The sequence below is a fragment of the Hippocampus bargibanti genome, linkage group LG06 (genome assembly GCF_051943395.1).
Source record: "Hippocampus bargibanti isolate YZ-2025 linkage group LG06, ASM5194339v1, whole genome shotgun sequence".
Lineage (NCBI taxonomy): Eukaryota > Metazoa > Chordata > Actinopteri > Syngnathiformes > Syngnathidae > Hippocampus > Hippocampus bargibanti.
The window spans coordinates 19,779,063-19,794,629 of record NC_142739.1 but is presented as its reverse complement, the minus strand read 5'-3'; the positions used below and the strand labels follow the sequence as shown (position 1 = coordinate 19,794,629).

The 15,567-nt window shown below is 43.9% G+C and overlaps 1 protein-coding gene and 2 long non-coding RNA genes across 4 annotated transcripts in view; 1 reads left to right on the top strand and 2 right to left on the bottom strand.

Annotated features, from left to right (window-relative positions):
• Positions 1-15,567, top strand: part of LOC148896689 (uncharacterized) — a 246,063-nt gene that overhangs the window by 47,561 nt on the left and 182,935 nt on the right. The window lies entirely within an intron of this gene.
• Positions 1,149-14,397, bottom strand: LOC148896693 (uncharacterized). 2 transcript variants are annotated; one of them, XR_016115216.1, is made up of 4 exons: positions 11,091-14,397; positions 10,375-10,472; positions 10,063-10,158; positions 1,149-2,437 (listed from the first exon to the last, which is right to left on the bottom strand). It is a non-coding gene; the product is annotated as an uncharacterized LOC148896693 (long non-coding RNA). The 2 variants fall into 2 exon arrangements; XR_016115215.1 differs by having other exon boundaries at positions 10,375-14,397.
• Positions 8,325-9,201, bottom strand: LOC148896694 (BTB/POZ domain-containing protein 10-like). The gene is given in 2 exon segments (XM_088997986.1): positions 8,325-8,674; positions 8,677-9,201. Coding segments are annotated over 2 exon segments (858 nt in total). The 5' UTR covers positions 9,200-9,201; the 3' UTR covers positions 8,325-8,339.

The following is a 15,567-nucleotide window of genomic DNA, read 5'->3' as shown; positions in this document are numbered from 1 at the left end:
TGTCCAATCAGCTACGGACAAGTATTGGAAGTCACACAGCAGTGATCTGCAGTGAGCTACGGGCAAGTTTGTTGGGAGAACATTTAGACTGAAACTTGATACTTGTTACATCCTGCTTTCACAACTATTCAACTAATAAATTTCATAAAACCCTGTAGACTAAACTAAACATGCAATAACATAATATGTACTAAGCTAAACATGAAATAACGTAATATGTTTCTTAATGTGCATAAGCACTCTAACAACACCTATGCGGTTTTGGGGTATATAGTCTCTGAGGGCTTTATATTATGCCCAACCCAGATCTTACACAAAATGTAATCTAACCGTGCATGTGTGGAGATTTTATTTAAGTTTTTTAGTTATAAAGGTGTGTCTGTGCAATTGTGGGAGTGAACATCACCAAATTGTTTCCTACGCAATTGCCTATTCTAATGAATTTCACTTATTGACTTATTCAGATGCTTGTTTTAAGATTACCAGTGAAGTATACACCAGTATGTAACCCCGACACTACATACACACACAGACACACACACACACACACACACACACACACACACACACACACACACACACACACACACACACACACACACACACACACACACACACACACACGTTTTGCTACATGATGGGGACATGGTGTGCAAACGTTTTGACCCATGGGAACTCAATTTCAAACATGGAAAATACATTTAAGAAACTCATAAAAAATTGATTTAAGGACCTGTGCCTGTGCTCACTCAGAAATCACTTTAAAATTGCATAATTCTTGATTTATTCTTGTTTTTTTGCAACTCCGTGGGGACTTAACGAAACATGTCAAACCAAAACTACCAGCAGGCGGCGCTTATTTTTTTCAAGAGACAATATTTAGAGCCTGTAAGGTCAGCAATTGTGTTTTGCAGGACCCATGATCGTATATTTTTTGACAATTCTAAATTTTAAACACATAAATTGTGAAATATTTTGTTCACATGCACAACTGGCTCACATTTTCTGACACGATATCCGACAGAATAATCAAACACCAGATGTAGGTCTGCCGGGTTCTGTAACAAACGAAAAGTTTGACTGCATACAGTATTGGAATTTTCAATGTCTCTTCTTTTCGTTTCGGCTTTTCCCTTCAAGGGGTCCCCACTGTCACATCTCGTCGCCTGTCACCTCCTCCGCTGCTCCCTGGGGACGGCCCCTCCCATCATCAATCACCTGGGTTCCCACAACTGTTTGTCATTCCTTTGATTGTGCCTTCTGACTATATTTGCCGATCGCACACTACAGTCTGCGTTGGAGTATTGAGAAAGCTACCCTCGCAACTTCCCTGCTGTCAGGTCTGCATTTTCCATTGATCCTCACTCATCCCCTCCTGTTGTGATTTTTTGGCATATGTGTCTCAGTAAAGACTTTCTGTTCCGGAGTTCTGTCTCGCCGTGTTTATTTTTGGATCCAACCTCCCCGCTTTCCCTCGTCACTTGCGTCCAGCCCTCAAGCCTCAAGCGACGTTACACCCACAACAAATCAATGTCCTCCATCTTGAGAGGTTTGATCCGCATGTTTGTTTTGGCCATAATACAGAAGCTGCTGGAAAAGCAGCCACTTTCGCAACGCCGTCTTGAAGTCAAAAGAACAAAAAACCTAAATAACAAATAAAATGACAATTATAAAATAGATTTAAGAGAATCAAGTAAATTAACACTGCTCACGTACCAATTTCAATGGCAGCCTCCGATCTTTTTAATAATTAAGAAATACATAAACCTGAAATTTCAAACATTCAAGACATTGTGGTAAGAAAATAAATACCAATTGCTTTCATATTAACAAATGTGTGTAAAACATTCAAGACTGACATAAAAGTGCTGGACAAAATTGGTGTGTCCAGAATGTTAGTCGACAAATATTCAAGAAAAAAAAAACACTCAATATGTTGAAATAAAAGATATTGTCTCTGTGTTGTATTGAAATGTGCCAGAAACAAGTGCACATGACACATATAACATTCATAAAAACAATGCATTGTGACAGCTGCCAAACCTAACCTTTCCTTAGTTTCACGAAATATTTAACTCCCTTCCAAGTTCCAACTTCACTTTACATACGACACTACCTCACTTTACATTCAGAAATTACATGTATTATCTGTTGTCAATTGTATGTCCTTTTTAAGCACATTATTAGTGCCTTGCACGCTGGGTCCGAGAGGACATTAATTTCAACTGTGCTGTATGTCATGCATATTCGCATATTTGACAATAAAGCTGACTTTGACCTCTCCCTTTAGATTCTTCTGGTGAAGCCTTAATGCAGTTCATGCATTCGTCTTTATCTGGAACCTTGAGAGACCTGATGGAGTCCATCAAGGTTTTCTCCACAGCATGGATTTCTTCTTCTGTCCACTTTCTTACCTTCATTTTTACTTCTTCTTTCCCTATATAAAATGGGACAGTAAATTAATATTCCTCCAAAAGTTAAGACACAGGCCATTGCTGTCTAAAGTCATGATTGGTCTGTTTTGTAACAGTTTTGTAGTTTTTATACATCAAATGATAACACATTCACAAGCCACTAGATAACAGTTTACCTTCAGAGATCTATTAGTAGTAAACACAGAACAAGTATATTGAGTTCAACAAAATCGGGAATATGTACTTCTGTGCTATGTTCACGGTGTGTGACAGGTTGTAAATTATCTTATTTCCTATTTTGGTTACATTCGCGTAGTTCTATTGGTTTACAAATGATATATATCGAAAATGTTTATTTAAACATGGAACGCCTGCTTCGGTTAGTGTTTCGTGTCGGACCGATTTAGATCGTTGGACCGGAAATTATTGTGCGCATACGTTTGCATTAGATCGGGGCATTCGAAGTGAACCACTGTTGAGTCAAGACGTATCACATTGCTTGTCTTGTGGTTTTTTCTGGATCCCACAACACCGTATCTCCCTTACTATAGTGGAGAGTGCAACATTTTGGAGGCACCGCTGGGATATTTGCGTTCGAGTGTTGTCTACTCGCCGTGGGTAGAAGCTCGCGCCGAATATCCCCAATCAACCCAGTCGGAGTGGCGTCGCCGTTTACCGTTTGTTTCTACATGTGCTCTGGTTGCATCTCTGTGCGTACAGCCACCACTAGAGGGCACTGGAAGACTTTGAAGTGAATCCGGCCAGTTGAACTGCGTCTACCCTCTCGAAAATGGCGTTAGAGGAATTACAGTTGGACATCAAAGGCAAGTTATTTGGACTGAATTTTTAACAGTTGTCAGAGTTATGTGCTGAAATCCAAATATCTGGATTGGAAAGAGAGTAACTTACAGGAAAGACTCGAGGCCAACTAATTAATATTGTGTCAACCTACTTTGAAAGAGCTGAATTAGAGCTAGAAGATGGAGGGAATGTCAGATTTGCTACGTGTAAAGGACTTGATTGAAAGTATAAAAGATTTTGAACTAGGAATAGCCAAACCAAGTGAAAAAGGTCGGGATGCAGTGCGAAAGAGAAGCATAGTGCCCCCAGACACTGCCCCCTGGCGCAAAGATTTCAAAATATCTGGACAAATAGGTGAACTCGGACAAAAAGATAAACTCACATTTCCTAATTTGGTCAGACAGATAGAAAGTGGGCTCAGTAAAGGCTACCAGGGGGATGAGATCATCGATGCAGTGGTTCGTGCCATAACACCAGGTCTGCAGTTGAGAAGCTACCTCGAAGGGAAAGAAAATCTTACCCTACCTTCTTTACGAAGGATTCTCCGATCTCACTATCAAGAGAGAGGAGCCACTGAGTTGTACAAGCAGCTCTCAACTGAAGTGCAGACTAATAAAGAGTCCCCACAGAAATTTCTACTGCGTGCAATGGATCTTCATCAAAGGATTCTTTTTGCATCACAAGAAGCCGAATCAGGGGTGAAGTATGATCCCACGTTGGTCCAGAGTTTATTCCTGCACACAGTTCTGACGGGGTTACAGAGTGACAATGTAAAGAGTGACATGCAACCTTTCCTCCTGCTAAACACCACATCAGATGAAGTACTGTTAGAAAAATTAAACATGGCATGTGCAAATGAAAAAGAGTGACGGGAAAAAAAGAAAAATGCTGCTGCACGGGTGACAACGCTGAACACTGTCCAGTTAGATGACACACCAGTCCCGATTAGGAAGAAGACAGTCTTAAAGCAGAATACGGTTACTGTGCCGAATGAACTCCTTTCAGAGATCAAAGAGATGAGGTCAGAGATGATGCTGTTAAAATAGCTACGTGCAGAAGTGTCCCAGATCAAAGAGACTATTCAGAAACCAACAGTTGACCTTTCTCATTTGGACGAAGATAATAGAAAGACCGTTCAGCAGATGTTGAGAGAGGAATCGGCATGATTTTCAAAATCGGACGACGACATAGGGTGTGTGGAAAACCTACAAATGGACATTTTGTTGAAAGACACTGAGCCCGTTTCAAAGACATATATGTCTGTCCCAAGCCAATGTACAGAGAGATGAAAGATTATTTACAGGACTTGATAGCGCAGGGGTGGGTGGAAAAGTCCACTTCCTCCTACTCATCCCCTGTCGTCTGTGTCAGGAAAAAAGATGGTACACTGCGCTTATGTATTGATTACAGAGAGCTGAACCGGAAAACACACCCTGACCGGCACCCCATCCCACGGGTACAGGACGTGGTGGATAGCCTTGGGGGTAACACCATCTTCTCGCTGCTGGACCAAGGCAAAGCATACCACCAGGGGTTCATGTCCAAAGGGAGCCGACACCTGACTGCCTTCGTGACCCCTTGGGGCCTTTATGAATGGATTCGAATCCCGTTTGGACTCATGAATGCACCTGCAGCGTTCCAGCGGTGTATGGAACAATGTCTGGAGGGGTTACGGGACGAAATATGTGTCCCCTATCTTGATGACATTCTTGTTTTCAGCGGGACATTTGACAACCACGTTGAGGACGTTAGACGAGTGTTGCGACGTCTCAGGGAAAATGGAATAAAACTCAAAGCCCGAAAGTGTGACCTCTTCAAGCCGGAAGTGAGGTACCTCGGCAGGATTGTCTCTGCTGAGGGGAGCCGAATGGACCCGGCAGATACAGCAGCAGTGCGTGCCCTGAAAAACAAGCAGCCAGGCACTGTCGGTGAGCTTCGAGCCATTTTGGGACTATTAAGCTATTATAGGCAATACATCAAAGATTTCTCTTGTATCGCTAGTCCCTTGTATGCTTTGCTTAAAGCCCCTCTGAATGATGAGACTCAGCAGCATCAAAGAAAAAAATGGAAAGTGAGACATAACAGTGTGTCTTCCAACACACGTATTGAGTGGATGAGCATCAGTCAGTGTTAGAGCAGCTAATAGACTGTTTAGTTCAACCACCAGTTTTAGGTTTTCCTGACTTCGCGCATCCTTTCATTTTGCATACAGATGCCTCTAACCGGGGTTTAGGTGCTGTGTTGTACCAAAGACAAAATGGCAAACTTTGCGTGGATAGCTCTCGGACATTAACCGCAGCTGAGAAGAATTATAACTTACACTCGGGCAAGTTGGAATTTTTGGCGCTTAAGTGGGCGATCACAGACAAGTTTCGTGATTATTTGTACTATGCACCATTCTTCACTGTGTATAGTGACAATAATCCACTCACTTATGTACTGTCGACTGCTAAGTTAAATGCAACTGGGTGCAGGTGGGTCGCAGAACTTTCTGATTTTAATTTTACTGTTAAATATCGTCCCGGTAAGGAAAATGTTGATGCAGACAGTTTATCTAGAATGCCCCTTGATATGGTAACATATATGGAAGGATGTACAAAAGAAATGTCATATGATGCTGTGAGTGCTGCCGTACAAGCGGTTGACCAACAGAACGAGTCTAGTGCAGCTTGGTCTATGGGAATCTCAGCTACGTGTGCCGAGGTGTCACTAAACACACCGATAGCCCCATTGACTGTTGGACAGATCAAGCTAGATCAAGAGAGTGACCCCATTAAAGGACATTTTATTAGATACAAACTGGCGGAGACGAAACCGCTAGGTACTGAACTAAGAAAGCATTGTCCTCAAGTTGTTTGTCTTGTGAGGGAATGGGACAAGCTACACTTTAATGACAGAGGTGTTTTGTACAGAAAAACGGCAAACAGAACCCAACTACTGCTTCCTGAAAAACACAAGGTGACAGTGTTAAAAGAGCTGCATGACTAATATTGTGACTACTCAGCCTTTTGAACTTGTCTCCGTTGACTTTTTGCATCTTGACAAATGTAAGGGTGGTTATGAATACGTGCTTGTGCTTGTAGACCATTTTACACGTTTCGCTCAAGTTTATGCTACAACGTCCAAATCTGGCAAAACAGCGGCAAACAAAATATTTAATGACTATGCTTTAAAGTTTGGGTTCCCCCTTCGAATTCACCATGATCAAGGTGGTGAATTTGAAAATCAACTTTTTGCTCAACTGAAGGAATATTGTGGGGTTGCGGGTTCAAGGACAACCCCCTACCATCCAAAGGGAAATGGACAGGTTGAACGATTTAATCGAACACTGATCCAGATGTTAAAGACACTGACAGAGAAACAAAAGAGTAACTGGAAAGACTCACTAAACAAACTCGTTTATGCTTACAACTGTACCAAAAGTGAGGTGACAGGGTTTTCACCTTTTTACTTACTTTATGGACGTTCACCACGTTTGCAAGTTGATATGTTGTTTAGTTTGAATCCAGACTCTAACCAGGGTGACACCAACCAGAAGGACTAATGAAGAAGTGGAAACAGGGCATGGAGGAAGCGTATGTGATCACGCAAGAAAATAACAACAAAGCTCCTGCCAGGAGTAAGAGACTATATGACAGTAAACTAAAGTATTCTACCCTGTTGCCCGGTGATCGTGTTCTGGTTCGAAACTTAACCCCACGCCGAGGTTCAGGCAAACTGAGAAACCACTGGGAGGATGTTGTTCATACAGTGGTTCGTCAAGTCAGCCAAGACATTCCAGTTTATGAGCTGAAACCTGAGAGGGGGAAGGGCAGATCTAGGATAATCCACCGCAATCTCTTGCTGCCATGTGATCATTTGCCATTAGAGACTTCACTACAGTCCCAGTCCAAGGAAAAGTCCACTCGGCAACGACCGAACAAGATGCCGGAAATGGATCCGGAAGAGGATGATGAGGAGGATGAGTATTATCCAGTGTTGCATCGCCAGAGCACTCGACCAGACTCACCAGAACCGCGGGACGTGAGCTTTGTGGAGACAACCCACCATGATGACAATCAACTGGGGAATGAACTGCCGGGGACAGAGCCGGGAGCTGCGGAAGTTGACCAATCTCAGAAGGGCAACATTGGTCCGGAAAATGATCCGCCTGTGACAGTGTGTCCCCCTTTTCCCCAGCCACCCCCCAGTAATCCTGATATTGGGGGAAATCAACGGCCACGACGAGAACACAGGAGACCCAAGGTATTCACGTATGATCGCCTTGGTTCGCCATCTTGCTACAATGTAGGGACAGTACCATATCATGGCGAACAGACAATGCCTTGGATGTATGGCGCACACCCCTATTATGCCACGAAATACTACAGAAATGGTTAATCGACACTTCGGTTTAATAGAACAGTGAGATGGAAACAAGAAGACCCCGATGAGCCCTGTATAAGTAAAACGGAATGTATGAAAAGAGTTCCAGTCTGTGAATTGTTGATTGTTATAATGTAAACAGAATGTATGAAAAGAGTTCCAGTCTGTAAACTGTTCATTATTATAGTTCATATTTGGATGCAGTTCATAATACCGTGCGTCATTGTTTTGGGCACGTCGTCCAGCGCATTTATGTATTCACTAGTACATATGTTGGGGACAACATCTATTTTGAGGGGGAGTATGTGACAGGTTGTAAATTATCGTATTTCCTATTTTGGTTACATTCGCGTAGTTCTATTGGTTTACAAATGATATATATCGAAAATGTTTATTTAAACATGGAACGCCTGCTTTGGTTAGTGTTTCGTGTCGGACCGATTTAGATCGTTGGACCGGAAATTGTTGTGCGCATACGTTTGCATTAGATCGGGGCATTCGAAGTAAACCACTGTTGAGTCAAGACGTATCACATTGCTTGTCTTGTGGTTTTTTCTGGATCCCACAACACCGTATCTCCCTTACTATAGTGGAGAGCGCAACACAAGTCCACCAGGTTCTCGGCTCTGTAAGGCTGCAAAGGAGGTGTCAAGGCAATATGGTTTATGGTGCCCCTCTGTATGGTGCGCTCCATGCTGCAATCATGCTGGGAGACGGAAAAGAGGGAGAAAGTGGGATCCAACGGGGTCTCAGGGGTCCTCACACGGCAGGTGGGGGTCCCTCAGGGTCGGGATCATTGCTGTAGTTGTTGCTGTGGGGGTGGCCTCCCGGCGGATGATTGGGCAGGATGTCCAGCTCGTCCACCTGGGGGCCCGGGTGAAGGACCACCAGCTGGTCCTGGGGGATGTCGGCTGCCGCCGCCACCAGGTTGGTAATGGATTTGGATTTGACGGATTTGTCTACGTGGCGGCTCTTTCTCTCTTCCTTCTCCCATGACATGCGGATGAAGGGCCTCTGGACATAGTTGTAGATGACCTCTGGACGACCTCCGGGACGCTTCTTGACCTTCTCCTTGTATGTGGGGTAACCTTCATGCCCAGTCGTATTTTCTTCAATCCTCTCTCCTTTAAAACAGACTTGGCAACATCTCTGTTCTCAATGTACTTGAAGAATCGGTACAGTTTTGTGCTGTAAATGATTTGGGAGTACTCTTCTCCCATTTGCGGCGGGTACTCTTCATCCCAGTCCACCACGTCGTCATCGGTGAGGACCACGATGTGGCACTCTCGCTCGCCGCTCTGGGCGCTCGCCACCATCAGAGGTAGAACCATTTCTTCCAGGTAGTACTCGAACTGTCGCCGGGCGCCATCGTTGGACAGCTCGTGCATAAGGGCACTGAGGTCTCTGCATTTGATGGTGCTGTAGTCAAAAGAGATGCATAGATAGTCGCACGCCTCCCGCAACTCTTGGATAGAGATTCCATCAGGACAACGGATTAGCCCCGATTTGTAGTAATCCAGAATTGCTCGGAAAACCGTTGAGCTGATTCCTTCGGCCACCTCAAACTCTCCCTTCTCGTTGGGCCTTGTAAAATTGTGCTCTCTTCCCGATCCGAACATTCTGCCCCTATTTTGGTTACATTCGCGTAGTTCTATTTGTTTACAAATGGTATATATCGAAAATGTTTATTTAAACATGGAACGCCTGCTTCGGTTAGTGTTTCGTGTCGGACCGATTTAGATCGTTGGACCGGAAATTGTTGTGCGCATACGTTTGCATTAGATCGGGGCATTCGAAGTAAACCACTGTTGAGTCAAGACGTATCACGTTGCTTGTCTTGTGGTTTTTTCTGGATCCCACAACACCGTATCTCCCTTACTATAGTGGAGAGCGCAACAGGTGCAGGTCTGAATGCAATTCAGATTTTTTTTGGTGGGAGCAATTTATTTTTGTAAGGGTTCACATTACATGAAGAAATGCTCATCTATCTACTACTGAGAAAACCCGATTTTAAAGATTACATTCCGATTTCTATACACCTTCGACATTACCTTGAAGTTTTTCAATACTAAATATCCCATAGAATGTTATGAGGAGGAAGAGATATAGAGCATTTTTGTAGGATAGCAATACTTTACGGTAATCAAAAACAAAAATAATGTCTCATATTTCCCCTACCCACACAGTATATAGACCCATACCACTGTTGCTTGTCAGATGATAACTCAGTCACGAACCAAGAGAAAACAGTTTACCTTTTGTTTGCTGTGGTGGAAAAGGCACCCTCTTGTTTCTATTTATAATTGTATTTTATTTATTGCATTCTCTTTGTGATTGTATTTTATTTATTAGAGTACCTATGCTTGTCTGTGACTGTAAAGTGTCCTTGAGAGCTTTGAAAGGCACTTAAAATATAATGTATTATTATTATCATTATTATTATTATTATTGTAAATACAAATAAAACACAACATATGTGTACCGTCTGTAATATACCCGACACCAAACACAACTGGATTCCGGGTGGGTACGTTGCTGTCTCAGCATCAGTGACTGCTTGTAACTCCTCCCACTCTCCCTGTGCAAGATTAGATTAGATCACATTACATTACATTACATTACATTACCATTTATTAGACTCACAGTAGAGAAATTCACAAGCATTCTGAATTTACAATTATTTTCTGTGTCAACATTAATATATACTGACATGTATGACACCAATGGTCTACATTTTCGGGAAGGCATTGAACAAAACGTGTTGCCCTAAAAAAAATTAAAGTCATAAACATACCAGATGATTGTGGCGATGATGTTGATGTAGGAGTACATTTTGTCATATCTCTATCGTCCTCATCATCAGTGACATATCAGTGTCAACACATAGTTTTTCTGAGGAACAGAGGAAACACAGATAAAACTTCAGCTGGCAGAGAAAAAAATGGCCGTAATTGTTTCCTAAAATATGCAGATGTTTTCTGACCATGGGGATCAATGTTTATTTCATCCAAATTCTTGCCCTTAAACTGGGACAAACTTCCGGTTTCCAGAGAGATGAGTACCTTGCTAATTTTTGCAAGCTGCAATGTCCCCTCCGGAAGCCGATAAAATTGACGGTGCACTCTGATATCATGGCCGAGGAAGTCTGCCAGCTCGTCCATTTTATTGTCTTTTAAATTGAGACCTTTGGACATTGTGGCCATGTGCTTTCTCAATTTTGTGGAAGACAATGCTTCCATATTTTTTGCCCCGCAGTTTAGGGCTATCTGACGAATTACATCAAATCCTCTGAAGTCACTGGGGGCTTGTGGTCTTGCAAAAAAGAATGTGTTTTCATCCACTATCCCACTTTCATCAGAATCAGAATCAGAATCATCTTCATTGCCAAGAATGTAGAACACACAAGGAAATTGTTTCCGGTAGAACACGCTGCACTAGTATTGGCAAGTAATGTCATGGATGTCTGCACTTCAGGTGTCAGGAGAATGGAAACCTTTCGCCCTTGTTTACCTTGTATTTCAATTCTTTGGAAGTGCCCACAAAGTTTTCCGCTCAAGGTCAGACAAAGCCAGCTCCACATCCAGATGTGTCGACGATGTATCTCTCAAAGTAAACGCTCCAGTGTGGGTCCTTGGGCAAGACCCTTCACGCAAATGCCTATCTCATACAATAATGAGAGACAATGAATCGAATGACATGCCGGACGGTCAAACAAGGTCTGCGTCATGTGCTGGGGAACCAGGGCACCTTGATGAAAAATGGGCTGCTGGAACAAAGCGGAGATGGACGAGATGCGATAACATGGCTCTCTTGGAATGCTACTACTCTAGCAACCCTGTCAGAGGGGTTACATGTGGAGAATGGGGGCTGAATGGTTACTTTGAAACCCACAGTCACGGTTGACCACGAAACTGTTGCTATCACAACTTGAGATTGATGAGGTACAACACAAATTCCGAGGTGAAGGGCTCCAGGCTGCCCCATCAGAGGAAGTGTTTCAACCAGAGATTGGGAGGCAAGCCCCAATGAATGATGAGATTGGAAAGCTAGCCCCAATGAATGAAATGCTGAGTGAAGCAGCAACTGATCTGAGAGATAAGATCATGGCAAGAATGAAAACTGGGCAACTAAGAAACCAATTACAACGGCTATGTGGAGTACCACCTGAAAGTCTCATGGAAACTGTGAATGCAGCACTGAGAACGATCCCGACTGGAACGATCACAGAAACCAATGAGCTGATATACGCTTCAGCATCAGTGATCCTAGAGATGCTTGGCTACAAGAGCAACCATGAGAGCCACGAGATTCATTACCCACCATGGAAAAGACGGTTGGAGGCTAAGATCAAGGCGGCTCGGAAAGATGCGAGTCAATTGACGGATACCCAGAGAGGTGTGAATAAAAGGCCAATACCCAAGAGGTACATGCAGATAACAATACCTGAAGCACTCGAAACTGCCAAACAAAGGCTCCAGGTCTTGTCCAGTCGCCTAAAGATGTACACAAAAGAGAATGAGGCCAGAAGAATAAACAGGCTGTTTTCGCAACACAACCTGCGAAAGTGTACGCTCAGTGGCAGGGTTCTAACAGCAGAGCAGACCCTCCAAGGCTGGAAACTGAAAGATACTGGAAAGGCATATGGGAGAAGGAGGTCACACATAACAGCAGTGCACAATGGCTGGTGACTCTGAAAGAGGAGCACAGCAACATCCCTGAACAGAACCCAGTTACCATCACAGCGGAAGATATACAAGAAAGAGTCTCAGGTATGAAAAACTGGACGGCACCAGGCCCGGTATGGTCCACACCTACTGGCTAACGAAACTCACAGCTCTCCACGAGCGGCTAGCAGCACAAATTTACCAGTTGCTGATGGATGGGACTCACCCAGGAAGGCTAACCGAAGGGCGAACAATCCTGATCATGAAGGATTCCTTAAAGGGTGAAGTTCCTTCCAACTATCGACCAAAAAACTGTCTCTCCACAACATGGAAGCTCATGTCAGGCATCATTGCAGCCAAGGTAAGTGGACACATGGATCAATACATGAGCAAAGAACAGAAAGGCATTGGCAGAGATACTAGAGGTGCCAAACATCAGCTGCTGGTTGACAGAACAGGCGCACAAGACTGCAAGTCCCGACATACCAATTTGTGCACAGCCTGGATTGATTACAAGAAAGCATATGACTCGATGCCACACACATGGATCACTGAATGCTTGGAGTTGTATAAGGTCAACAGGACAAACTCAATGAGGATGTGGAAAACCACACTTGAAGACAATGGCAAGCCACTACCGCAAGTGTCCATCAAATGTGGCATATGCCAAGGTGATGTACTCTCCCCACTGCTGTTCTGCATAGGACTGAACCCCCTCAGCAAGAAAATCGCAAGACAGGCTATGGATACCGCCTCAGAAATGGAGCTACGATCAGTCACCTCCTCTACATGGATGACATAAAGCTGTATGCTAAGAGCGAATGGGACATAGAGTCCCTGATCCACACAACCAGCAGTGATATCGGGATGTCATTTGGGATGGTGACTAAGAGGGGCAAGCTAGTCCACACGGAAGGCGTCTCACTCCCTGAAGGAACAATAGCAGACATTGAAAACTGCTACAAGTACCTTGGTATACCACAGGCCAATGGCAACCTCGAACTAGCAACAAGGAAAGCGGCTACGACCAAATACCTCCAGCGGGTGTGGCAAGTTCTCAGAAGCCAGCTCAATGGCAAGAACAAGACCTGGGCAATAAACAGCTATGCCCTGCCAGTGATCAGATACCCTGCAGGAATAATAAGGTGGCCAAAGGAAGAGATTCAGACCTCGGATGTTAAGAGCCGAAAACTCCTCACCATGCATGGAGGGTTCCATCCCAAGTCCAGCACCCTGAGACTGTACACAAGCCGTAAGGAAGGAGGCCGCAGAGTAGTGAGTGTGAGAGCCACTGTCCATGATGAAACATCCAAGCTCCATGAATACATCAAAGAGAAGGCTCCAAAAGATGATGTACTCAGAGAATTTCTCAGACAATGGGGAACAGAGATGAGGTGCTGAAAGAGGGACAATCATGGGAGGAAAAGCCCCGACACCGGATGTACCACTGAACTATAACTGAAGTGGCTGATCTCAAGAAGTCCTATCAGTGGCTAGAGAGGGCTGGCCTAAAGGACAGCACAGAGGCACTCATCCTGGCTGCTCAAGAGCAGGCCCTGAACACCAGAGCCATAGAGGCAGGGATATACCAAACCAGGCAAGACCCAAGGTGTAGGTTGTGCAAAGAGGCACATGAGACAATCCAACACATAACTGCAGGGTGTAAGATGCTGGCAGGGAAAGCCTACATGGAGCGCCATAACCAGGTGGCTGGCATAGTCTACCGAAAGATATGTGCGGAGTATGACTGGAAACCCCAAGGTCAAAATGAGAAACACCTCCAAAGGTAGTAGAGAATGACCAAGCAAAGATCCTGTGGGACTTCCAGATACAGACTGACAAGATTGTAATGGCCAACCAACCACATATCGTGGTCATAGATAAAGGGCAAAGGAAAGCCGTTGTCGTGGATGTAGCGGTCCTGAGTGATGGAAACATCAGAAAGAAGGAACATGAGAAAATCGAGAAATACCAAGGGCTCAGAGCGGAGCTGGAGAGAGCCTGGAAGGTAAAGGTGACAGTCGTGCCTGTGGTGGTCGGAGCACTCGGGGCAGTGACCCCAATCTCGACAAGTGGTTGCAACAGATCCCGGGAACAACATCGGATATCTCCGTCCAGAAAAGCGCAGTGCTGGGAACAGCACGGATACAGCGCAGAACCCTCAAGCTTCCTGGCCTCTGGTAGAGGACCCGAGCTAAAAAATGGGCGTCAGACACCACCCTTGAGGGGTGAGACGAGAATTTTTTATATATATATATATATATATATATATATATATATATATATATATATATATATATATATATATATATATATATATATATATATATATCAGTTTATTTGCTCCACACTTTTGCGAATTGATAGAACTGTTGAAACATTGAAATAAACAATTTCAAAAGATCTCTCTGGTGCAAATTTTTAACATCAGCATGCTCATTCTAGTATTAGACATTGTAATAGGAAGACAATTGTTTTGAAGACATGCTAGTTGGACCATAAGCGATGCAGCCTATCGAAGTGTTACTGTCGAAAAGCATTTTCCCTCTCTCATTGTATGTATGTATGTATGATACGTCCAGTGATTTTATGGTATCCTAATGGAGACAAAGTGTACTGGTCTCGCTGCAGATCACAATGTCATCTGCAAACATCATGGTCCAAGGAGATTCTTGTCTAACATCGTCTGTCAGCCTGTCCATCAACTTAGCAAATAAGAAGGGGCTCAGAACTGAACCCTGGTGGAGTCCTCCACCTTGAATTCCTCCGTCACACCGACAGCACACATCAAAACTGTCTTACAGTCATGATACATGTCTTGCACCGCTCTGACATTTCTGTCATGCCAGACTTCCTCATGCAATACCACAGCTCTTCTCTGGGAACCCCGTCATACGCTTTCTCCAGATCTACAAAGACACGATGCAATTCCTTCTGACCTTCTCTATACTTCCCTATCAGCATTCTTAAAGCAAACACTGCATCTGCCGTACTTGTTTTTGGCATGAAGTCATACTGCTGCTCACAAATGTTCACTTCTGCTCTTAGTCTAGCTTCAACTACTCTTTCCCAGAGTTTCATTGTATGGCTCATCAACGTTATTCCTCTGTAGTTAGTACAACTCTGCACATCTCCTTTGTTCTTAAAAATGGGCACAGGTACACTTAGTCTCCATTCTTTAGGCATCTGTTCACCATCTAAGATCTTGTTGAATAACCCAGTCAGGAACACCACCGCCACCTCTCCAAGACACTTCCATACCTCGATTGGTAAATCATCAGGCCCGAGTGCCTTTCCACCTCTTCAGAACCCTCCTCACTTCA